The sequence below is a fragment of the Nerophis lumbriciformis genome, linkage group LG18, assembly GCF_033978685.3.
Source record: "Nerophis lumbriciformis linkage group LG18, RoL_Nlum_v2.1, whole genome shotgun sequence".
In the NCBI taxonomy this organism is placed as follows: Eukaryota; Metazoa; Chordata; class Actinopteri; order Syngnathiformes; family Syngnathidae; genus Nerophis; species Nerophis lumbriciformis.
In genome coordinates this window covers 24,587,501-24,613,689 of record NC_084565.2, presented here as the reverse complement: position 1 = coordinate 24,613,689, position 26,189 = coordinate 24,587,501, and the positions used below count along the sequence as shown (strand labels likewise).

The 26,189-nt window shown below is 41.1% G+C and overlaps 1 protein-coding gene across 1 annotated transcript in view; it reads left to right on the top strand.

Moving 5' to 3' along the window:
* Positions 1–26,189, top strand: part of polrmt (polymerase (RNA) mitochondrial (DNA directed)) — a 100,284-nt gene that overhangs the window by 48,230 nt on the left and 25,865 nt on the right. Inside the window, exons 15-17 of the mRNA XM_061977883.1 lie at positions 999–1,112; positions 19,762–19,814; positions 24,853–24,951. Coding sequence (XP_061833867.1) covers positions 999–1,112; positions 19,762–19,814; positions 24,853–24,951 — 266 coding nt within the window. The remainder of the gene's footprint in view (positions 1–998; positions 1,113–19,761; positions 19,815–24,852; positions 24,952–26,189) is intronic.

The window sequence follows — 26,189 nt, the reverse complement described above, 5'->3', positions numbered from 1 at the left end:
TAATATTACAGGTTTATTCTCACTAACTATATGACGCAATTCTAATACAAATACAACTTTAATCTTACATGTTTTTTCAATTAATAATATATTTTGTAGGAGTATACATTATTCTTTTTTTGTTGCGTGGTCCTATTTGCGGATAAGAGAATTATGTATTTTAAATACTTCTAATGTTCGTTAACATTGTTTTATTGGCATTGCTCTTTGCAGTTCATACAAAAGCTGTATAAATAACATGTATTGTTATTGTTATCTTTATTGTTAAGGATTTTGAATTTGTGGAATATTTTTTTGATTTGTTTTAATTAGGGGTTTCCGATAATGGCTTTTTGCCGATATCCGATATTCCGATATTGTCCAACTCTTTAATTACCGATACCGATATATACAGTTGTGGAATTAACACATTATTATGCTTAATTTGGACAACCAGGTATGGTGAAGATAAGGTCCTTTTTTTTAAAATGTATAAAATAAAATAAGATAAATAAATTAAAAACATTTTCTTGAATAAAAAAGAAAGTAAAACAATATAAAAACAGTTACATAGAAACTAATAATTAATGAAAATGAGTAAAATTAACTGTTAAAGGTTAGTACTATTAGTGGACCAGCAGCACGCACAATCATGTGTGCTTACGGACTGTATCCCTTGCAGACTGTATTGATATATATTGATATATAATGTAGGAACCAGAATATTAATAACAGAAAGAAATAACCCTTTTGTGTGAATGAGTGTAAATGGGGGAGGGAGGTTTTTTGGGTTGGTGCACTAATTGTAAGTGTATCTTGTGTTTTTTATGTTGATTTAATAAAAAATAAAAAAACGATACCGGTAATAAAAAAAACGATACCGATAATTTCCGATATTACATTTTAAAGCATTTATCGGACATCTCTAGTTTTAATTGCTTGAACATTTTTACACTTATTTTAACTTGTCTTACATCTCTAATCTTAATTATTTGATTGTCTACCTTTTTGTGTTGCAGGACTGGCTGACAGAAAGCGCCAGGCTAATCTCCAAGACGGGTCACAGCGTCCAGTGGGTGACGCCCCTGGGTTTGCCCATTATCCAGCCCTACCACCGCGCACGTCGACTTGTGGTAAGCAAACGTAACGAAAGGCCAGAGTTTATAAATGTGAACAACTATCTCTCTAGACTGAAGTGTGTCGCTTGTCAGGAAGAAAATAAAAATAAAAATGCTTTGGAAAAAAATACATTATTGGCACTTTTCATGAAAAGAAAAGAACATAGATTCAAGTTTAAACCACTAAAATCGTCCCATATCCAATCAATGGCCAGCTTCTTGCTTCCCTCGCTGTGCTTTGGCAAACAGTCCATTGAATTGTGGGCACTGCCAAAATGTGGAGTCCAAAATCATTTCAAATGTGATATTATTAGCCTTTTTTCGATGGCTCTCTTTATACTGTACTAAATGCACTCAGGACTTTGTTAATTTAAACAGCGTGTGCAAACTATAAAATTGCATATCAATCAATCAATCAATCAATCTTCATTTATATAGCCCTAAATCACAAGTGTCTCAAAGGGCTGCACAAGCCACAACGACATCCTCGGTACAAAGCCCACATACGGGCAAGGAAAAACTCACCCCAGTGGGACGTCGATGTGAATGACTATGAGAAACCTTGGAGAGGACCGCATATGTGGGTAACCCCCCCCCTCTAGGGGAGACCGAAAGCAATGGATGTCGAGTGGGTCTGACATAATATTGTGAGAGTCCAGTCCATAGTGGATCCAACATAATAGTAAGAGTCCAGTCCATATACTATTGAAGGGCCTGTTGCGTGTGATCTATTAAAACTCTGTGTCCAATTGATAACTGGTGCATACCACTCTGTTTAAATTAGGTTTTTGCATGTACTACCGGCATTATTTGCCCATGGAAACACTTACTTACCTCCACATTCATGTTATTGTGATCTCCAGCCTCTGCGTTTTGCAATGTTGAACTAGCAGCACACTTCTATAATATGTTAGACATACAGTATATGACAACAGAAACTATTTTAAGCATGCTGATGATGCGCTCTGCGGGGAGGCGGTGAACCATCACGAAAACGCAGCATACAGTATTCATGCATCTGAAATTAGCCAAATGCAAGAAAACTATAATGCAAGTTGTATTTTTATTTAGAAGATATAACAATATTTTTCCTAAAAGAAAAAACAGATTCAGTCACCAAAGTCTGCGTCTGTTGAATTAGTTTTAATCAGCCCATAAATCACCCAGCACATATTAAATTATAAAATGTATTGCTGAATAGATGCCCATTTTTTTTTTTTTTTTTTGACAGCTCATATATGTTGACACACATGTATGGCGAAGGATTCCCTGTCCAGTTGTTTTTGCAGCGCAATCCCTTTCTTTCTCACACCGTGTGCATAACTGCGTAAGTTTGCAAGTACTTTTCAGATGTGCTAAATAAACATTCAAATTAGCTCTCGCAGAACAGTTTCAGCTTAATAAATCACATTGTACATGCTGAACAATTATATTTGCATATCTTCTACCCGGGGAAGCACGGTAGAACAGGGGTTAGTGCATCTGCCTCACAATACGAAGGTCCTGAGTTCAATCCCGGACTCGGGATCTTTCTGTATGGAGTTTGCCTGTTCTCCCCGTGACTGCGTGGGTTCCCTCCGGGTACTCCGGCTTCCTCCCACCGCCAAAAACATGCAATTGGCCCTAGTGTGTGAATGTGAGTGTGAATGCTGTCTATCTGTGTTGGCCCTGTGATGAGGTGGCGACTTGTCCAGGGTGTACCCCGCCTTCCGCCCGAATGAAGCTGAGATAGGCTCCAGCACCCCCGCGACCCCAAAAGGGACAAGCGGTAGAAATGGATGGATCTTCTACCCGGTAATGTCAGCGCTCTAATGATCAGCATATACTCTATCCTGTATATTCATGAAGACGGACGCTAAATAGATGCGCTCCTTATTTTGCTCACTCAAGAGACGCAACCCTCCGCTCATGACTTTAGTAGATCAGCTTTGCGAACACTATCAAGTTTAGCACACGCAAACATTTAGTAGATCAGGCCTATTCTGTCAATGAAAGCAAGCTTGAATGATGCCATGTGTTGTGATTTCAATTTTGACCCAAAATATGCAAAGGTGTGAGGTCAAAAGTCAGCAAAGTGCTGATGTCGAGTCATTAAACTTTGGATGTAGTTGTAATGTGTTGTTGCTGTCAGGGAATTAGGCTTCTTTAGTCAAGACAGTGCATAGTAGGTTCCTTTCTCCGAGGGCTGGGCGATATGGCCTTTTATTAATATCTCGTTATTTTTAGGCCATGTCACGATACACGATATATATCTCGATAATTTGCCTTAGCCTTGAATTAACACTTGATGCATATAAGAGCTCAGTTACAGCTCTTTTTATTACCAAATCTGTGTTATGTGTTTTATGTTGCACGATTGCACCAAGAAAAATTCCTAGTTTGTGAACCCGTTCTCAAACAATGGCAATAAAACGATTCTGATTCTGATTCTGATAATCACACCAGTATGATGATTCTATTCTTGTTCATACTGTATTAATATATGCTAATTTTAAACGTTCATGCAGAGAGGGAAATCACAACTAAGGCAATTAACCAAAACTGTATTTATTAAACAGTTATTAAGCAGCGGCACAAACATTAATGTAATTTCCAAAACAGAAAGTACAAATTGGGACATTTTAAAACAAGCTTTGAGTGCACTTTTGTGCAAGATGTCACAAGGATGACATATCAAAACAACACTAAATTAAAGTGCACTATTTGTACAGAACGCCACTACAATAGTTTAAAACAAATAAAGTGCACTTTTGTGCATGATGTCACACAAGATATTTCAATAACTGTCAAAAAAAAAATTAGCTGCTTAATAGGAAATCAAATAGTGTATGTCCTTCGCTATGTGTTACTGCGGACGTTATCTCCTTCTGTTTTTGACTTTTTTTTTTCATATGGTGTTGATGTGGAAATGGTTGCTTGGGCATTTTGTGGGTGTGGCACCGGCCGAGATGTTGACATGCGGAGTTTCAAGCACTCATTTTTCTTTCGCAGGTGACTTTTCTAATGATGCAACAAATTAGCAGTGCTACTACTTTTTGTAGCAACGCTTTTGCTGCATACTTGACATATTACGGTTGTCTGTTCAACATCTTCCCGCTTGAAGCCAAACCACCGCCAGATGATGGAACCCGTGCTGTTTTTCTTGGGAATTAATTCTTCCTTCATTTGTTACCAGATTCGTACCTTCTTTCTCTCGTATTACCACTCGCACCACTCCGCTAGCACCACAGCTAACGTTAGCCACGCGCGACAGTATGTGACGTATGTAAGAAGGTGCGCTTGTTTTATGTCTTTGTGAGAAGGAGAGACAAGAAAGAGTGAGAAGAGCCTGTAGTGTAATGCCCGCAGCAAAAAGCAACTGCGTGAGAACGTATACTCGAATATCACGATATAGTCATTTTCGATATCGCACAGAGACAAACCCGCGATATATCGAGTATATTCGATATATCGCCCAGCTCTACTTTCTCCTAAAAAACATTAACACAAATCTGCAAACAAATAGTGGTTTTACAGTGTGCTTGTGTCACTTGATCAGTGTTGCTATGCTCCCATGTCATAATGGGTTTATTAATTTTGTTCTGTTTTCATTTAGTCAGCTTTCAGTGGTTTTCAGCATCTTTTGGCAAATATGTTTTGTAACTGCACGTTAGTCTGGTATCAGCTAGTGTTGCTTAAAGAGCTGGATGCTTTGCAAGTTTGCAGGGACAAGTGTTCCGGCTAGACAGCGCTGATGGTGGTGTGCGATTAGTTTGAGTGGACCTAACAGTAATGGAGCTCAACAACATCATTAAAGTTGTTTGTCACTATGGAGATCCTGACAGCGGCACGTCTGAGAGATAAATGTCAGCGTGCCAGCATGTCTGTAGATAGCACACCGGGATGTGTGTGTTTATAATTGCTAATGTTGTTTAGACTCGTTGTATTGTTTGTCCTAATTTTGGCAGACTAATTACAGGCTCCCAAGATGGAAAGAACATAGATTGTGTTAGTGCGTGTTACATAATTTGGAAAAAGCCTGAAAGATTGCAACCTCAGGCTTATTAGCTAAATAAATGGGAGACATATGGCAGATGCCAAACACATGCAGGCAGCAAGGCCATAAGAAAGCCATGTTTGCTGTCCTCTCTCTTAAATATGACATCAAGCAGAGGGTTTCTTTTGAAGAGGAGTGACACCTCCATAAGCAGGTGCAAGAGAGCGGCGCTGACAGATGGTGAGTCCCCCGAGGACGCGTCTCTCATCCTTTGCATTCTACCCTGATTGGGCCTGTTTCGTTTAATGTCCACCGTGAACAAGGAGGCTGATAAGCCTTTTGAAGCCTTAGTATTGACACGTGCACGGAGGAAGTTCCGACTTCATGGATGAGGTAAAGTAGATTTTAGCTTCATAGATGATTTTCTTCATCCGCTGCGATAATACTATAATCCAGTTGCATCGTTGGACAACAAGAATGAAACGAGCTTCCAGAAAGGTCACTTTCCCCTTCCGCAGTGCATAGAGAGATTGAATTCAATCTCCCATTCTCCTCCATGCCTTTTAAATCCAAGGCCACTGCGTTGTCGGGGGGGTCATTAGTAATTAGACGCGGGGTAGAATTGCTAGATGAGAGGTCGGGGCACTGTTAAAAAACCAATAAGTGTTGGGACAGTCGTTGCATGACACAGCATCGCGTCAATATTCGGACAATTTCAAATATAACCACATGGAGGATGGAGTCGTTGCATGGAGCATGAACCTACATCAGGGAGGCTTCCTAACAGGATTGGGCGGCTCTAATCGGATCAGAGCTCACTCCGGCTCATATTCCTTGTTTATTTTTTACTCTGCCCTCCTAAGTGAGGGTACAGTCAAATCTGACTCTCGGCTAATGTCGACATAAAGTCCTCAGCTGAATGGTCAGGATTTGACTGGATTTTTCACTCAATAGCGTGACAGCCGGATTGTGATTTAAAGTCCTGGACAAGGCCAGACGCATAAAGGTTACTTGAGGTTCTTCATCGTAATTTCCATGGGCTGTTAATTGTTGCACATAATTTCTCAAAAGATGAGCATTGTTAGGTGATTAAAAAAAAATGTCTCAAAATAATGCAGTTTTAGTGATTTATTTACAGTGAATGTTCCAGAGAACACTCTCATACTGTGGACTCCCGCTGGGTGTTTCTTAGAAAGCACGCCCTATGAATTGGCAGCCATAGTCAATCACACACAGTCATGCAGTAAGATACCTGTTTTGAAACTCTGCTCCTTGAATCTGATGATTATAATGATAATGTAGTAGTTGATTCAAAATTTAAAGTATAGTTTATTGATATTCATTATTGTTTAAACATAGTAATGGTTTATCCAGTCTCTACATACATAATTTCATTTTTAACATGTGAAATAAAATATCTGCGATGAAGTGGCGACTTGTCCAGGGTGTACACCGCCTTCCGCCCGAATGCAGCTGAGATAGGCTCCAGCATCCCCCGCGACCCAAAAGGGACAAGCGATAGAAAATGGAATGGAATGGAAAGAAAACATAATTCTGCTTAAAGACAATCAATTCATTGTTTGACCAACCTAACCTACAAACAATCAAAGAAATTGACAGACCTTTTGGCATCCGATTTTGTTTGAAAACAAGGGTTTTCAAATTGTTAGACAGACCTCCCCTGTGAGGCATCAATCTTCAAAAGTGGTACAGCATCTTAAAATAGCTAAGAAATACATAATGCGGGGCGGTATAGCTCGGTTGGTAGAGTGGCCGTGCCAGCAACTTGAGGGCTCCAGGTTCGATCCCCGCTTCCGCCATCCTAGTCACTGCCGTTGTGTCCTTGGGCAAGACACTTTACCCACCTGCTCCCAGTGCCACCCACACTGGTTTTAATGTAACTTAGATATTGGGTTTCACTATGTAAAGCGCTTTGAGTCACTAGAGAAAAAGCGCTATATAAATATAATTCACTTCACTTCACTTCAATGCTCAAAACCTATAAGCTAACTTCAGCCAAATTAAATTAATGTATTTGGTGCTCCAACTGTGAGAAAGTAAACATAGTCTCTAACTCCACCAAATGCACTGCTTAAAATCAGTTTTCAGGGAGTAGAGAAGACCCTAACTGTGCTGTATTCTCTGAGGAGAGATTTACCCTTTTTTTTTTTTAAAGAGATGGGCCATGTTAGATATAAATTGCTGCCAAAAGTTTAGTTTGTGTACGGTATATTTAAAGAAAATGTGGTTCTAGGCTACAGTACAACTCCTCGCCCTGGATATATATTAGAATGTTTTATCTAAATCATCAAAGGTTTACATTTGTGGCTGGATTCTCTTCAAAATTATTCATCCTTGGAAGATTATTCCGTGTAATTTCTGCAAGTACATAGCCTGCATGTTTACAGTAAAAATTAAAATGTCCAAAAAGTCCAAATTGTTAACAAAAGTGATGAAAGAAGTGCAGACTGCCTTACTTATGTTTGTATCTCTTGGGTTGGTTAGCAGGCGAACTGCTCTGCCATTTGTATTTTTTTTTTTTTTGGAAAGATGGACATTTACTTTGACGACATGGTGCCTCAGACCATGAAATAACCAGTGCTAGAGGTAATAAACTGGCGCCAGGGCCAGTTTAAGCTGGAGAAAGTAAATAGACGAACAGGTCTCTAGCCTTTAATTTTGGGTACTTTATAATCAAAGTTGATTCAGATTGCCGATAAATTTTCACACAAGTTCCTCAAATTCTGGACTGACAAAAAAATGCGGTGGTGAATAATTGTCCTGTCTCTCCTTTTTCTGCATATCCTTTTGACTTTGTATAGAAGCAGCATGTTTGAGTGAGGGAGTTTATGAATTCAAATTGCAGGGGGGGGGGTGACTCTAAATGTCGTGGAGATGCCCTGTCTGCCTCCTTTGGCGTCGCAACAGGAGCGAGCCGTTCCCAAGGGTAACACCGCGTTCCGTTGATCTTGCAGAATCTCGTGGCATTTTGAGGTGAAATAATAATAAATTCGGCTGCCGTTTCAAGGACGAGCCCTTGAGGTATGAAAGTTTGGTCAAGAGAATGTGTAGGAAAAGGTCGCGGAGAGTGTGGTTAAAGTATGTGTGTCTACAAAGAGGTCCAACATCAGGTGACCATTGAGGATTGATTATTATTACATCTATGTGATAAATGGGGGCACCTCTCTTCTTGGTATGTGGTTACTGATGTCTTTTGTAGACGTGCATCTGCATAGCAGGTCTCGAGTAATTTAGACCGCAGGCCCTCTCTTTCAGGTTAGCCTAGGTTGCATTCTTCAAACCCCCCGTGTTCAAGTCAGGTCTCAAGCACAGATCATGCATACTTGCATTGTAATAAACAGGGCACATATTACAATGTACCCGGTACACTGATGACCTCATTTACCACCTGGCCTTCCATTCGTCAGACCAAAGGCAGCCTTCATTGCTTTCTTGCTAGTACGTAAAGCTGGGAGCATGACGGACACAATCCTCCTAAAGCGTTGATGTAAGAGATAGCATCCAAGGCAGAAACTAATAGGCTTTTTACTCTATTTTAAAATTGTTTCTTGATAAACATCGGATTATGTCATTCATCCAACTGTGACCTTCAAGCTATCGACCAGACCCATCAAAGTGAGTTGCTTAGCGGCTCACTGAATGTGGCTGTGATTGACTTTAATCCATGTAAAAACCTGTCAGACTAATTCTGTAATACTCTGGCCTTTCTTCACGCAGTTTGTTATATTTTTGTTGGATTTATGTTAAGGATGCCACAATAAAAAAAAAAGAGTGTTTTTATCTGATACGCTTTGGCTCATTAAAAATTCATTCAATTCAATCTGTGCCATATTGATGCAAATATAAGGCAACCTATTTTTTTAAGACCTATTTTGTAAAAAGTATTTTTGAGGACTAAATGTTTTCTACTAAAATTATATTTAAAATCATGTTTGCAATTTGAGTAGCAACAACTGCTAGTTTGAGATAGAGCAGTTGTTTGATCATTTTGCTTAATTCATTGCCCATCCATCCATCCATCCATCTTCTTCCGCTTATCCGAGGTCGGGTCGCGGGGGCAGCAGCTTAAGCAGGGAAGCCCAGACTTCCCTCTCCCCAGCCACTTCGTCCAGCTCCTCCCGGGGGATCCCGAGGCGTTCCCAGGCCAGCCGGGAGAGATAGTCTTCCCAGCGTGTCCTGGGTCTTCCCCGTGGGCTCCTACCGGTCGGACGTGCCCGAAACACCTTCCTAGGGAGGCGTTCGGGTGGCATCCTGACCAGATGCCCGAACCACCTCATCTGGCTCCTCTCGATGTGGAGGAGCAGCGGCTTTACTTTGAGCTCCCCCCGAATGACAGAGCTTCTCACCCTATCTCTAAGGGAGAGCCCCGCCACTCGGCGGAGGAAACTCATTTCGGCCGCTTGTACCCGTGATCTTGTCCTTTCGGTCATGACCCAAAGCTCATGACCATAGGTGAGGATGGGAACGTAGATCGACCGGTAAATCGAGAGCTTTGCCTTCCGGCTCAGCTCCTTCTTCACCACAACGGATCGATACAGCGTCCGCATTACTGAAGACGCCGCACCGATCCGCCTGTCGATCTCACGATCCACTCTTCCCTCACTCGTGAACAAGACTCCGAGGTACTTGAACTCCTCCACTTGGGGCAAGATCTCCTCCCCAACCCGGAGATGGCACTCCACCCTTTTCCGGGAGAGAACCATGGACTCGGACTTGGAGGTGCTGATTCCCATCCCAGTCGCTTCACACTCGGCTGCGAACCGATCCAGTGAGAGCTGAAGATCTTGGCCGGAGGAAGCCATCAGGACCACATCATCTGCAAATAGCAGTGACCTAATCCTGCAGCCACCAAACCAGATCCCCTCAACGCCCTGACTGCGCCTAGAAATTCTGTCCATAAAGGTTATGAACAGAATCGGTGACAAAGGGCAGCCTTGGCGGAGTCCAACCCTCACTGGAAACGTGTCCGACTTACTGCCGGCAATGCGGACCAAGCTCTGACACTGATCATACAGGGAGCGAACTGCCACAATAAGACAGTCCGTTACCCCATACTCTCTGAGCACTCCCCACAGGACTTCCCGGGGTACACGGTCGAATGCCTTCTCCAAGTCCACAAAGCACATGTAGACTGGTTGGGCAAACTCCCATGCACCCTCAAGGACCCTGCCGAGAGTATAGAGCTGGTCCACAGTTCCACGACCAGGACGAAAACCACACTGTTCCTCCTGAATCCGAGGTTCGACTATCCGGCGTAGCCTCCTCTCCAGTACACCTGAATAGACCTTACCGGGAAGGCTGAGGAGTGTGATCCCACGATAGTTGGAACACACCCTCCGGTTCCCCTTCTTAAAGAGAGGAACCACCACCCCGGTCTGCCAATCCAGAGGTACCGCCCCCGATGTCCACGCGATGTTGCAGAGTCTTGTCAACCAAGACAGCCCCACAACATCCAGAGCCTTAAGGAACTCCGGGCGGATCTCATCCACCCCCGGGGCCTTGCCACCGAGGAGCTTTTTAACTACCTCGGCAACCTCAGCCCCAGAAATAGGAGAGCCCACCACAGATTCCCCAGGCCCTGCTTCCTTATAGGAAGACGTGCTGGTAGGATTGAGGAGGTCTTCGAAGTATTCCCTCCACCGATCCACAACATCCGCAGTCGAGGTCAGCAGAGCACCATCCCCACCATACACGGTGTTGACACTGCACTGCTTCCCCTTCCTGAGGCGGCGGATGGTGGTCCAGAATTGCTTCGAAGCCGTCCGGAAGTCTTTTTCCATGGCCTCCCCGAACTCCTCCCATGTCCGAGTTTTTGCCTCCGATTCATTGCCATTATCTTCAAATTACTCTTCTTGTGTTGTTTGATAACTTGCTAACAACTTTGAAGATTGTTTTTTTGTGCTGGAGTTGCATCTTTTCAGGTCATTAGTGTGTGTGAGTGACAAAAGAAAGGCTCAGGGAGAAGGTAACCTGTTGGTTGGCATGTAAGGCAAAGCACAAACCCTTGAACTGGACATTTACAAACCCATGGGATATAAATAATCGGGCTGTCGAAGATAACATAATGGCAGTAACTAATTTCGTTATTTAATAGCGTTAAATATTTTGACGGAATAACACATGCGTACCGTGACTGGGGCTGAGACGATTCATCGACTTTGTTGATGTCAATGATGGCGCGAATATGTCCATGTCACGTACAGTACTTTGCGTAGATGCATCAAGACAAGATGAGAAAAAGATGCATCTCGTGGTGCTCCAATCGATCGATCACACACATTTTTGGCCAAAACATGTGAAAAAAATTGTGTAATCCAGATGCTGTTAACTGTTTGTTTATGTCCATAACGGTTGCCAATAATCCTTTGAGAAACAGAATTGTCCTGTATTAAGAAACAAAAGTATGTGTTCCCTATTGTGCTGTCGAGGGACGTACTTTGTCCCATAGTCATATTTTTACCTGGTGTAAGTGGCCAGGCCTAAAAGAGCCGATTATTTTGTAATCATCTTTGTGACGTGTCCAAAAAATGGCAATTATTATTTCGTAATCATGCTCCCAGTTTGGCGCACCCCGGAAAAAAGTTCAATAGTGACTATACACGCCAGTTTTGACACACCAATTTCACAACAGTTGCCAACACGCACCAGGTAGGCATCTTGTCAGGACAGCAGATAACAAAAGTAAGTGTAATGAATATGAATAAAAGTTGAACTAGAAGTGTTGTGCTGTCTACGGTAGCAATAAGCCCGATATTTATTTGAGTGTGTTTCGTCACTGAGTGCGGTTAGTCCAAGGTCGGTACACGTCGTCATTCAATGAGAATATGAGGATCTACATTTCGAATAGAAAATAACACTTTATTGTTATCAAACATGACAAGTCTGTTTGGTGCAGTTGAAATACAAGACAAACGACAATAAATAACATGTTAAAAATAAATACATGGATACCAGTACAAACAGTGCAACAGTGAAAAACAGTGTAGGCCTAAACTATTGGGACGGATTCAATATCCTAATGCCCCTCGGGTAAAAACTGTTTTTAGCTCTCTTTGTCCTGCTCTTGTGCAACCAAAATCTCTTCCTGTGCACCGTCTTCAAAGTATCAGCCCCGAAGCCCCCCATTTTCTATTGGGAGATTTTAATTCATGTAGCCTTAAAAAGTCCCTAGGTCACTTTTACCAGTATGTAACCTGCCCAACTAGGCATGGAACAATTCTGGACCTGTGCTATGGCACCATAAAAGGCGCTTACAAATCCTACGGACTAGCACCATTAGTCTCATCTGATCACAACAGCATCATTCTGGCCCCTGTGTATAAACCAGCCTTCAAGAGAGGAAAAGTGGAGTGCAAGGAGGTGGCTGTGTGGACCGAAGGCTCTATTCGTGAACTAAATGGTTGCTATGACAGCACCAATTGGGATGTTTTTAAAGACTCTTGTAAGGACTTGAACGAACCGAGTGACACTGTGACAAGTTATATTACATTTTGTGAGGAAATGACTATCCCTAGGAAGATAATTAAAGTATACCCAAATAATAAGCCATGGATTAGCAAATCCCTTAAAAATTCCTTAAACTTGAAAAAGTTGGCTTTTTATCAGGGTGATTTTGGAAAACAAAGAGAAGCTCACAAGATGGTCAAAAAAGAGATGAAAATGGCCAAGCTACAGTATAAAGATAAGGTAGAGGAAGAACTAAAAAAATGGTAGTTCACGCTCTGTTTGGAGGGGAATTAAGTCCATGGTTTGAATGCAAGACTCCAAAAAAGGTCTGTCTAACCCCCACAAGCCTGATTCTGTACTAGCAGATGAGTTAAACCAGTTCTATTTGAGATTTGATTCCCATGATTTCAGTAATGAACTATCTGAATTCAGAGGTGCCCCTGTGAGCAGTCAGATTCAGATTAATGAAATGGATGTCTGGAGAACATTTGAGCAGACAGATGTGAGGAAAAGCCAGGGGCCTGACTGCATTAGTGGTAAACTACTTAAAGAATGTGGTCTGTTTTTATGTGGCATTTTCTCTCACATCGTCCAACTGTCTTTATCACAGAACTGTGTCCCCAAATTATGGAAGGAGTCCCTTATAGTACCTGTTGCAAAGGTCCCATCACCAAGGGTGCTGAATGACTACCGCCCTGTGGCATTGACCTCCCTGGTGATGAAAAGCTTTGAGAAAATAGTGAAGCAGAGTTTAATGGTCATGACCTAGGATGCAATTGACCCACGACAGTTTGCTTATCAGCTCAGGAAAGGTGTGGATTATGCCATAGCAACATTACTACACCTTGTTGTTGGGCATCTAGATGGAAATAAAACACATGCACGCTTATGCTTTGTGGATTTTTCATCTGCGTTCGACTGCATGCAGCCACACATTCTGGCTCGTAGACTGCTGAATATGTCCAATATTGACTTTGGTACTATATGCTGGCCGGTGGACTTTCTCACCTCAAGATCACAGAGGACCCGTGTTAATAGCACACTGTCTGTCAAATGACTGTCAGAGCACACTTCAGTCAAGGTACATCATTAAGTTTGCCGACGACTCGGTCATAGTCCGCCTCCTGCAGGACAAAGAGTCAGACCACGGTCCTGTTCTGGAGAACCTCATCAAATGGTGCGATGATTTGTACCTGGAGCTTAATGGCGATAAAACGAAGGAGATGTACATTGACTTTCGCCGTGATCCCCCTGCCAAAGCACCCATTCTCATTAATGGCTCTGCTGTTAAGATAGTCCGTGAATACAAGTATCTAGGCACAATTTTAGACAATACATTGACCTTTGATGCCAACACTGACCGTATTTCAAGAAGGCCAATCAGAGGCTGTTTTTCTTGAGGAGACTGAGGGGCTTTCAGGTTGATAGGACACTGATGAGGATGTTCTATTCATCTTGTATCGAGTCTATTTTAACTTATTCTATCACTTCCTGGTTTGGTAACCTCAGTGTGACCAATAAAAACAGACTAGGTGGTATAATCAAGGTGTGCCAAAAGACAACAGGCACTACCTTAAACCCCCTAAACCAGATCTATCAGGCCAGAGTCATCCAGAAGGCAAAGGTCATTCTGGTCAACCCTCAGCACCCTCTCTTCTCAGAGTTTAGACTCTTGCCCTCAGGATGCAGGTACGCCCCTAGTAATAGAAAGGCCAAAAACAACAGACACATAAGATCCTTTGTTCCCTCAGCTGTTGACTTTATAAATGAGCTTCTTATAAAAGCTTAGCTGCTATGCAGTCACTTTAGTGGGAAGCGACGTGTGATGATTAGTTTTTATTGTATTACGAATGTTTTTAGTTTTTAGCTCAATGTCTTCATGATGGTTTGTATATTGTATGTATTTTATGTATTTGTACCTTGTTTTTACTGTTGTACCTTGTTTTTAATGTTGTACCTATTTTTTACTGTTGTACCTTGTTTTTACTGTTGTACCTCGTTTTTACTGTTAAACCTTGTTTTTAATGACTACTGCTGCAAACCAAATTGCCCCTCGGGGACAGTAAAGATTTTCTAAGTCTAAGTCTAAGTCTCATGGCAGCAGGTTGGACAAGTGCTAACCAGGGTGAGAGTTACGTATGTGCTAGTATTGTATTTCTTCTTTCGAGGTGGCGAGATCGAGCAATGTCCTCTAGGGAGGGCAGACGGCGGCCGATAATCTCCTCCGCTGTCCTGGTAATCCGCTGCAGGGCATTCCAGTCTACAGCAGAGCAGGCAGCAAACCACACAGTTACGCAGTTCGTCAGCACTGACTACAGTGGCCCGATACCTGTAGTTTATCTTTAAGTTTGTTCCTCCACAGTACACAAAGGAAGTGGAGTCTTTTATGTGCCTTTTTGACCAGTGCTGAAGTGGTACTTATGGTCTAGATAATATGCATTTGATGTACTTTGGTGTACATTTTGCGTACATTTTGCTCCATGGTCACATGAACAAACCGTTTTCTACCAGAGGTTTGTTTGTACATTTGTTCCCAGATTGCAAATGAAGACATGCCTCACCCTCTAGTATCTTGATTTATCTTCTAAAATGTACACTGTTAAATTTACAGGTTGTCCATAAAATCTCTTTACAATTTCAAAAAAATATTACAAAGGCAGTTTACAAGATTTGTTACCTAGATTTGTTCTGATGTAATCAGTGATCGTCAAGGTTCTTTTTTTTACCTCATTAAATACACCTCTATATGGGCACCATAGTTGCACAAAGCACATCAAGACGGTACTCAATTTCTTGCCATGTTCGTTGTTGCGTTGCCTCATCAATGGTGGCAATGGCATCAGAAATCCTTTGCTTCAAGTCAGTAATTTCCTGTATCTTTGTTCGATATACAACATTTTTCAAATAACTCCTTAAAAAGGAGTCCAAGGGAGTGATATCTGGTGAATGTGGTGGCCATGGCTATCTCTTCCAATCCACCAGTGTGGGAATGTTTGATTGAGGAACTGACGAACAGTCCCCAATGTAGTGGTGCACCATCTTGCTGGAAAATGGTTGGTTGAAAGTAATTAATTTGCCACCATTGATTAGGCTATGCTGCAGCGAACATAGCAAGAAATCGACTACCGTCTTGATGTGCCAGTACCAAATTCCTTGTGTGGTACATACTTGGCCAATAAATGTCATTTTGATTCTGAACTAGTGGTGCCCAAATAGAGGTGTATAAAATCAGGTATAAAAAAAACAACAACTGACAGCCACTGATTGCATAAGAACAAATCTAGGTAACAAATCTTGGCAACTTCCTTTGTATTAAATTCTTAAAATTGTAAAGAGACTTTTTGGACACCCTGTATAGTTTGAAAACAAACATAACAGCATTTTTTTCCAGACACAGACAAAAATGTACTTTATAAATATTATATGGATTAACTTGGTCACAACATTAAGTACACCTGCACACTCTCCGATCGATACAGATAACTGCATTAAAAAAGCTGCTTCTACCTGCATGATAGAATAGAATAGAATATATATTTATTGCCATTGTACAACAACATTGTAAGCAAAACTAATTTAGTGCAAATTCATAACACATAAAACCATAAGAACATAGATAAATAGATAGAAATACATAAAAATAGCAAGCACACAGCTCACATGCACAGTCATTATTGTCGTCTTGTGTTCAGCGACACTATTGCTCTCGGGTAAAAAGTGTTCTTAAGACTGTTTGTCCGGCATTTTATTGTCCTGTATCGCCTGCCTGACGGCAGCAGTTCAAAAAGTTTATGTCCAGGGTGAAATGGGTCCCTTATGATGTTTTGGGCCTTTTTGAGGCACCTGGCACTGTACAGTTCATCTAGGGAGGGGAGAGAGCAGCCAGTGATCTTCATGGCAGTTTTTATGACCCTCTGAAGTGCATTTTTCTCTGCTGCCGTGCAGCTGGCACACCATACACGCATGCAGTATGTCAGCACACTCTCTATGATGGTGTTATTGTTCTTATGCCTAGATGAAAATAACACTTCATCCTACCTTCTCTTGTGTGTCCTCAAACTCACCTCCCCCTCTGGCTGGTAGCTTTACTTAATGTCCAAATAGGTACGTCCACCTTGCTGTGATGTCACAACATAGCCAGACTTCAAAACCCTGCAGGCAGAGGTATCCAAAACTGTGCAAGCTCATACCCAAATGCATGAACCTTATGATTTGATGCTTCAGTATTTTTTAACACGAGCATCCAGCATTGTAACAACGTTTGTCAGAAAAAAACACAAATCATCATAGGTCCCTTTTAAATTTCAGCTAAAATTAGTTGCACAGCATTAGTACATTATTATTTTAGCATGTGTCTATAGACATGTGTGTCTAAATAATAAATATGTTTTTTTAATTATCTTTTATGCAGAATTTTGACATTCTTTGTATGCCTAAACTGACAAAACAGCACAGCAAAATTAATCAAAACTCCTCTCAGAGAGACTTTTCAAACAAAGATTAATTAATTAAGCACACCATCTGTGTGAACAGAACTATTTCAAATGTCAAATTTGTCATCGTTTTTACTGGAGGCCTTTATGGCCCAATTTCCAGTATGGCACTTTTTGTCAATGCTGGTTTAAATAACATCAACAAGGGTAATAATTAAATCATCATCAGGGCTTGAGTGTTTAAGTAACTGACCGTACATCCCTCCAACAACCCTCCTTGTCAACGTGAATAAAATCCTTAATTCTTGTAGATGTTGGGTTGCTAAACTCTGCAGGAGCTCACTGGAGAGTTGTGCACTTTAATGAGCTTTAGTGTTTGTTCTATAGTGGAGACATAATAAAAGGAGCTTCACATCAGCATTAGCTTAGTACATTAAGAAACTGAAAGCAAATAAGGCTCTATTTATTCTATGCCAAACAAAAGTCAGGTGACTATGTACAAAACCCAAAACCAGTGAAGTTGGCACGTTGTGTAAATCATAAATAAAAACAATACACTAATTTGCAAATCCTTTTCAACTTATATTCAATTGAATAAACTACAAAGACATGATATTTAATGTTCAAACTGAGAAACTTATATTTTCTTTTTGCAAATAATCATTAACTTAGAATTTAATGGCAGCAACACAGTGCAAAAAGTTGGCACAGGGGAATTTTTACCACTGTTTTACATGACCTTTCCTTTTAACAACACTCATTAAACATTTGGGTACTGAGGAGACCAATTTTTTAAGCTTTTCAGGTGGAATTATTTCCCATTCTTGCTTGATGTACAGCTTAAGTTGTTCAACAGTCCGAAGTCTCTGCTGTGGTGTTTTAGGCTTCATATTGCGCCACAACTTTTCAATGGGAGACAGGTCTGGACAACAGGCAGGCCAGTCTAGTACCCGCACTCGTTTATTATGAAGCCACGCTGTTGTAACACATGGCTTGGCATTGTTTTGCTGAAATAAGCAGGGGCGTCCATGATAATGTTGCTCAGATGGCAACATATGTTGCTCCAAAACTTGTATGTACCTTTCAGCATTAATGGTGCCTTCACAGATGTGTAAGTTACCCATGCCTTGGGCACTAATACACCCCCATAAATCACAGATGCTGGATTTTGAACTTTGCGCCTATAACAATCTGGATGGTTCTTTTCCTCTTTAGTCCAAAGGACACAATGTCCACAGTTTCCAAAAACAATTTGAAATGTGGACTCATCAGACCACAGCACAATTTTCCATTTTGCATCAGTCCATCTTAGATGAGCGAAAAACTGTGGTTACTGACAGTGGTTTTCAGAAGTGTTCCTGAGCCAATGTGGTGACATCCTTTACACACTGATGTCGTTTTTTGATGCAGTACCGCCTGAGGGATCCAAGGTCACGGGCATGTCGCTTACGTACAGTGGTTTCTCCAGATTCTCTGAAGCTTTTGATGATATTACGGACCGTAGATGGTGAAATCCCTAAATTCCTTGCAATAACTCATTGAGAAATGTTGTTCTTAAACTGTTGGATAATTTGCTCACGCATTTGTTCACAAAGTGGTGACCCTCGCTCCATCCTTGTTTGTGAATGACTGAGCATTTCATGGAAGCTGCTTTTAAACCCAATCATGGCACCCACCTGTTCCCAATTAGCCCGTACACCTGTGTGATGTTCCAAATAAGTGTTTGATGAGCATTGCTCAACTTTTTCAGTCTTTTTTGCCACTTGTGCCAGCTTTTTTGATACATGTTGCAGGCATCAAATTCCAAGTGAACTAATATTTGCACAAAATACATTTTTCCAGTTCGAACATTAAATATCTTGTCTTTGCGGTCTATTACATTTAATATAAGTTGAAAAGGATTTGCAAATCATTGTATTCTGTTTTTATTTACGATCTACACAACGTGCCAACTTCACTGGTTTTGGGTTTTGTAAATGTGACTATCTAACTGCAAACGATCTCTCCCATTAAAGCCACATTCCGTCAGTGCCAAATGCCCCATCTTTATTTGGGAACACAAGTCAGGGTAAACAAACTAGCAATGAGCTCACATCGAAGAGATGGCAGCGTTGCATTTACCGCTCGTATCTCCATGCTGATAGTAGCCTGTTGTTTCCACCCTGGCGAGATTCCAAAGGGTCGGTACACTGTGATGCCACAGATGGCTCGGCATCGTGGACCGTATGCGCTCTTGAGGTTTGGGAGATTAGCTCAGCACGTCATATCTTCCGCGAGGAAACAACTGCCTCTAAAAGGTTGCTGTTGTTATCGTTAAATTGAGTTGGCAAATGAACTAGTGCCGGATGCAAAAGCCAGATGTTTTTTTTTTGTTGTGCACCAAGCAAGAACCACTTAGTTTGGTGCCATTCTTGAATAGTAGGCTACCAAACTGATCTGACTATAAGACAAATGTATACATTCTGAAAAATATGTAGTCTTAGATTTGCAGAATATAATTTTATACAAGCAAAACAAAACAGGTGGTACCAAACGACTTTTGCCCAAGCATGTCAGAGTTTTTCTTCCTCGGATTCACAAATACCAACTCGAGGGATGCATTTGCAACACAGAGATCTACTAATAAAAGCTTTCAACGCTTGTTAGCAAGACCTCAGACTTCATATATTTAGTAGTGTAATACCAAAATTTCAAAGGTCAACACCAGCATGGCTATGACATGGTTCTTGAGTCTAATACCAGCATGATGGATACGTCCTAAGACTATTTCTTTCTTTTTTTCCTCCAGCTGAAGAGCACCATACAACAGCTCAACATTCCGATCAACCATGACACCAAACAGTAAGGTTTTTTTTACTTTGCTGCTTTGTTGGCTCATTAAATTTGGATTACAAAAAGGCTACTTTAAAAAACAACAAAAAATGTTTTGAAATGTGTGTTTGCTATGCTTCCGGGTCATGCTTATTTCCAGACATTGCTAGACAAATGACAAGCTTGTATTTTTCTGTTTTAAATGATACCCTACTTAAAGGAACCAGCATTTGTGGGATGAGCAGCATTATGTGCATTATTAGGCTGTTTAGTTCTTTTTTAAACTAAATGTATTGTTTCAGTATAGAATATCAACATGAGTGTCTATCATTACAAAATTTCCAATGACACAATTTCTATCAGGATAACAGACATGCCAATGGCATACCCCTCCTTCCAAATCATTCTCGCTTTCTTACCATGTGGGAAATACACTGAGCTCCTTTTGCAGTTCCAAACTAACATTGGGCAGATGTTGAACTGTTCAAAGACGAGCTGCTTTCTCTTATTACATTGTATTGTGCACTGGTCTTGGTGCAGCGGCTGTGTTGTGATAGGCTTCCTCTCTTTAGCTACTTTGTATTTATTTATCAGTGCAGCTAAGCCGAGTGTAACATTACAGCTGAGAGGTTATTTGTCAAGGTGACCTCGTTGGTTTCAGTAAGCATTTGATTGTTTAATGTGTGGCGTTCTGTTAACACGTATAGACTTCTGTGCGCTAAGCTAGCATGGGCCGTCATCCCACCAGTGTCATGTCGGCAGCTTTGGTCTCTACTAAAGAACCAAGCTCGAAGACTAAAGAGGCTGCATCCTGCCTGTGCCCTGATTCATACGGAGCGTCCATCTCAGGCAAGGACCCTCACCCTATGTGCATAGCTTATATGGGCACTAAACATGCCTAGGCATAGCTGGCGGACCGCAGTCATGTCCTCACTGTGCTTCACTGCCAGGAAAGCAGGCTCAGAGTGGCTGTGTCCAGTGGTCAAGACCCGTATCTGCCCAGGCCCCACCCAACCTCTGTGAACTACCAAGAGCTGGGCAGAAATGATGGACAATAAATTCTTCGAAGACCTCCTTGATGTGGACCCGGGAGTTGAGGATGCAGATGTGACGCCATTTCTGACATCCTCAACATGGAATGAATGACCTTCTCTGCTGACCCCATCCATGCCCACCAGGCCGTATCCCCACAAAACAGCTATCTGTATTATGTTTGCAAAAGGCTGCTTTCAAGCTAAGCATCCAGTGGCCTGGCACCCAAGTTACAGAAGAGACCGTGAGGGACCTGTATGATGACAAATGACTTCCTCCAGCTCAGCTACAATCAAAACAGTATCCTTCAGTTTTACCAGTTTATATAAGTGAGATGAGCTGTCACTGTACGAGCATCCTACCAAGGGCTGCTCTAAATTGGAGATTCATAAGATTGGTAAATTGGGGCTAACTGAACCTCTACAATATAATCTTTATCTTAAATGCCGGTCAGTGTCAGCCTCCCCCAATATTCCTCTGCCAAGCAAAGTGGATTCCATCCATCTTACAGGGGTCATACACAGAGCTTAGTCTGTTTGTGTTTTAAATTAATTGACACTCCTATCAAGCAGACATCCCGGAAGGAATGGAAAAGCAGATGGACTCAGGAACTCCAAATCTCGCCCTGTGGAATGAGATCTGTACCACCGATCCAGTCACTATTCCAAGCCAATGTTTACTCATAACAAAATTGGCTTATTAGGCCTGAGACTGTGTTTCAAGAGAATGGGAAATGTGGTTTAACGACTGCATGACAGACTCCGGTTTCCAAATTGCTGGACTACAGCTTTACCGGTTTGACCGAGACCCCCAATCGCGGAAAATAGGCAGAGTTGGTCTCTATATTTACTGTATGTCAACAAAAGTTGGTTTTGATTGATTGATTGAAACTTTTATTAGTAGATTGCACAGTACAGTACATATTCCGTACAATTAACCACTAAATGGTAACACCCGAATACGTTTTTCAACTTGTTTAAGTCGGGGTCCACGTAAATCAATTCATGGTGACCCCATCTCATCAGTGGTCCACACAACCCTCACCCACCTGGAGAGCAAAAAAGCTGGAAACATTGGGGAACTGGGCTCTGGTCATCCTGACCAACTTTCAGGATCTACAACAGTGTCTTTTTTTCCCCCACCGTCAATACTGGCTCCCCTTAGGGATGTGTGCCTGAGGCCCCTCTGCTTCACACTGCTGACCTATGACTGCACTGCTAAACACCCCAGCTGTCATATTGTGAAGACACAGCAGTTGTGGGACGAATCACAGACAACAATGAGTCCAGTACACAACGTAGTTAGAACATCTGGTGCATTGGTGCAAAAGCACAATGTAAAAAAAAGACAGAAGAGGCGGTGGTATTCTCCAGAAAGGACAGACACTCCATTTCTACCTTGCATATAGGAGCAACTGATGTATAAATAGTCTCCAGCTTAAGGTATTTTATGGTTCATCTATCCATGGACCTCATTTGGAGCCACAAGACCTCCTGTCTGCTCAAGAAGGCGCACAAGTCTCTACTTCCTTAGGAATCTGCGGCATGCTGGACTAGTGAGTTCCGTCCCTAGGAACTTGTATATGTGGTGTAGCGCACCCTAAGCATCAGCATGTGTGGCACAGTAGCAGCATGGCTGAAGAGAGGAAGGCACTGCATGGAGTGATGAAAGCTGCTTAAAGAATAGTCTGCAGCAGCCTTCCCAGCACCACAGACATCTTCATAAACAGATGCAGAAATAAGGCTCTCCATCACCAAGGATTTCACCAACCCTACAAACCCGTTGCAGAGCATCCAGAGTAGGACCACCAGATTGAGAAATAGCTTCTTTCCGGAAACTGTCAGACTGCTGAACACCATTGATGCTCTGTAGCAATAGGTACCAATTCTCCCTGTTTAACCTCGATGCACTTACTGGGGTCAAATGTGTTGTTGTTTTTGGTTACCCCCCTCAGCCTAATATCCCCCATTCTGGCCAGGGTTAGGGAGCAGGTCCTGTTACTGATTTTGGTTGCACAGAGATGGCCATCCAAACTATGGATCGTCGAGGTTGTGCGACTTCTGGACAGGGAAACCTGGACCTCTTCTTGCGTGCGGGAACTCAGGCAAAATGACAATTTAACTGCATATATATCAAGTAGCGTTTTGGACCTGGCCCATAAGTCGTGGAATTTAACTGTTCAATGTTTGCTTGGTCGGGTCATTGACGCTAAGGGACTGCGAGTGGCGTGTTTTAATTAGAGACATAGAACACTGTTGCTATTAATTTGCTAATTTAAGCACAAACCTGTATTTTACAATATTCAACTTTTGTCAGTTTTTAAAATTTTACGATACTGTATTTGGGGTTATAGATGGATGGTTATTTGAATTGAGTTGAGCTACTGAATCAAATTAACTTTTCCAAGATATTAAATAATGTATTGAGCTGCACCAATTTATATGATACATCCATGAGTCTTAATGAGAAAAATCAGATGTATGCAGTAGATAAGTGTTTGCGAAGGGTGATGCTGGTCTGTTTTTCATGTATGGAGGTCTGCACGTCCTGAGTGTCAGTTCATCTCAATAGATGATATCTGACCTTAGGGATGTAAGAGTGATGTGTTTGTTGACACCAAAGAAGGATGATAAAGGTGAATGCAGGTCTCAAGCAGACAGTAGAGAAGGCAAGATGGAATGAGCACTCTGGAGAAAAAGATGACAAGGACTGACGGCTGCCTCCTCTCACATCCTTATTGTCTTGACATCTAATGCATAGTGCTACAGCGCAGCATCAATGTTGAAACTCAAGCTTGAAAGTGGGTGGGTTGCATATACTGTATTTCAGAATATTTGCTGTCATGCAATGCATCATTGCTGAAGGAGCTCCATTTCCACGATATATGTAATATATACACTATATATACCAAAGTATTGATACACTCTGGTTAATTTAGGATAGACCTAACCAAGGTCTAGGTTACACACCTGTATTACACACCTTTAACTCTTTATTAATGGTCACAAACTTCCAAAGAATAACTCCAAAATATGTAAATAGAAAAACCGACTTAATGTTTTCTTCTTGTTTTACTGCCCGTAGTTTGACTGCTGTTAATTATGCGTCCAATTAATTACATTTTGGATTCTGTGTCTTTTTGTTTTACCCCCGTAATGTAATTACAATTCATTTGAAGACATGTCAAGACTTAAAAGAAAACACATTCTATATCAACAAATGACATGCAAGTAAATTACAGTACACAAATCAAAGTGTGAATATTTAATAATTTTTAAATTTAGAACATGTACATTTCTTATTTCAATTTGCTTAAGTTAATGTATTTAAATGTATAGGCTCGTTGTCAAAAATAAATATATATATATATATATATATATATATATATATATATATATATATATATATATATATATATATATATATATATATATATATATATATATATGGAGATATATATTTATATATACATATGGGACGGCGTGGCGCAGTGGAAGAATGGCCGTGCGCGACCCGAAGGTCCCTGGTTCAATCCCCACCTAGTACCAACCTCGTCATGTCCGTTGTGTCCTGAGCAAGACACTTCACCCTTGCTCCTGATGGGTGCTGGTTAGCGCCTTGCATGGCAGCTCCCTCCATCAGTGTGTGAATGTGTGTGTGAATGGGTAAATGTGGAAGTAGTGTCAAAGCGCTTTGAGTACCTTGAAGGTAGAAAAGCGCTATACAAGTACAACCCATTTATTTATCATTTATATACTGTATATGTGTGTGTGTATATATATATATATATACTGTATATGTGTATATATATATATATATACTGTATATGTGTATATATATATATATATATATATATATCTTCTTTTATTTGCTCATGCAGTATGTGGATACCAAACTAATGGTAATGGTTGATATCATCAGCACTATGGTGAAAATCCTTTCTTTCAGCACGTGGACCCAAACTAATACAAAAATAGGAACGGCAAACTCAAGTATGACACATGTTCATATATTTGTCTTTGGTTGTACGTCTCAGAAAGCCGGACACGATGAAACAGAAGAACGCCTTCCCACCAAACTTCATCCACTCACTCGACTCCACCCACATGATGTTGACGGCTCTTCACAGCTACAGGTAAACATGCAACACAGCGACGTTCTTCGCCGCCCCAAGCACCATTTCGGTGTATCGATACTGTGGCTAATGGATACACTATACCTCCACTTTTTTGGGTATTTGTACAATTTTACACATAATACCCTATAATGACAATATGAAAGTTTTTTTTTTAACTGCTGCAAATTAAATGAAAATAAAAAACTAAGAAATCACATGTACATAAGTATTCACAACTTTTGCTCAATAATTTGTTGATGGACTTTTGGCAGCAATTACAGCCTCAAGTCTTGTAGAATACAATGCCACAAGCTTGGCATACCTATTTTCGGGCAGTTTTGCCTATTCCTATTTGCAGCACCTCTCAAGTTCCATCAGGTTGGATGGGAAACATTGGTGCGCAGCCATTTTCAGATCTCTCCAGAGATGTTTAGTCGAATGCAATTCTGGGCTCTGGCTGGGCCACTCAAGGACATTTACAGAGTTGTCCTGCAGCCAATCCTTTGATGTCTTGGCTGTGTGCTTAGGGTCGTTGTCCTCCTGAAAGATAAACCGTCGCCCCAGTCTGACCTCAAGAGAGCTCTGAAGCAGGTTTTTATCCAGGATGTCTACATATTGGGGTGTGCATCTCTACCTTAACCAACTGAATTTACCAATTAAGCTGTATGTAGGAATATCTCAAGGATGATCAGTTGAAACAGGATGCCCCTGAGCTTATGTTTGAGCTTCATGTCAAAGGCTTTGAATACTTACGTACACATAATTTCCTAGGCTTTTATTTTTTAATACATTTGCTAAAATTTCTAAAAAAAAAAAAAAAACTAAGAAAAAAAAAGTTTTTACATTGTCATTATGGGGTATTCTGTGTGGAATTATGAGGACAAAATGGAATTTATTCCATTTTGGAATAAGGCTGTTACTGTTAAATGTGGAAAAAGTGAAACGCTGTGAATACTTTCTGGATTCATGTTCTTGTAAGAGCATTTAAACAAATAACCAATGAAAACATGCTTTAACAGGTAAGCCCACAGCTGGGAGCAACATCTTGTATCAACGGTATATCGTAGAGAGCCATTATTATTGTATTATTTTGTCTCCATTCAAATCTGCAACACACATCAAATGTAAACCTGCATTAAATAGGCTGTGAAAGTAATTTAATATTAAATAATTACTAAACTGATCCAATGTTTATAGTGTTAAATATGTCTAGCTATGACCGTGTGTGTTTTTATGAAATAAAATGCTTTAAAATT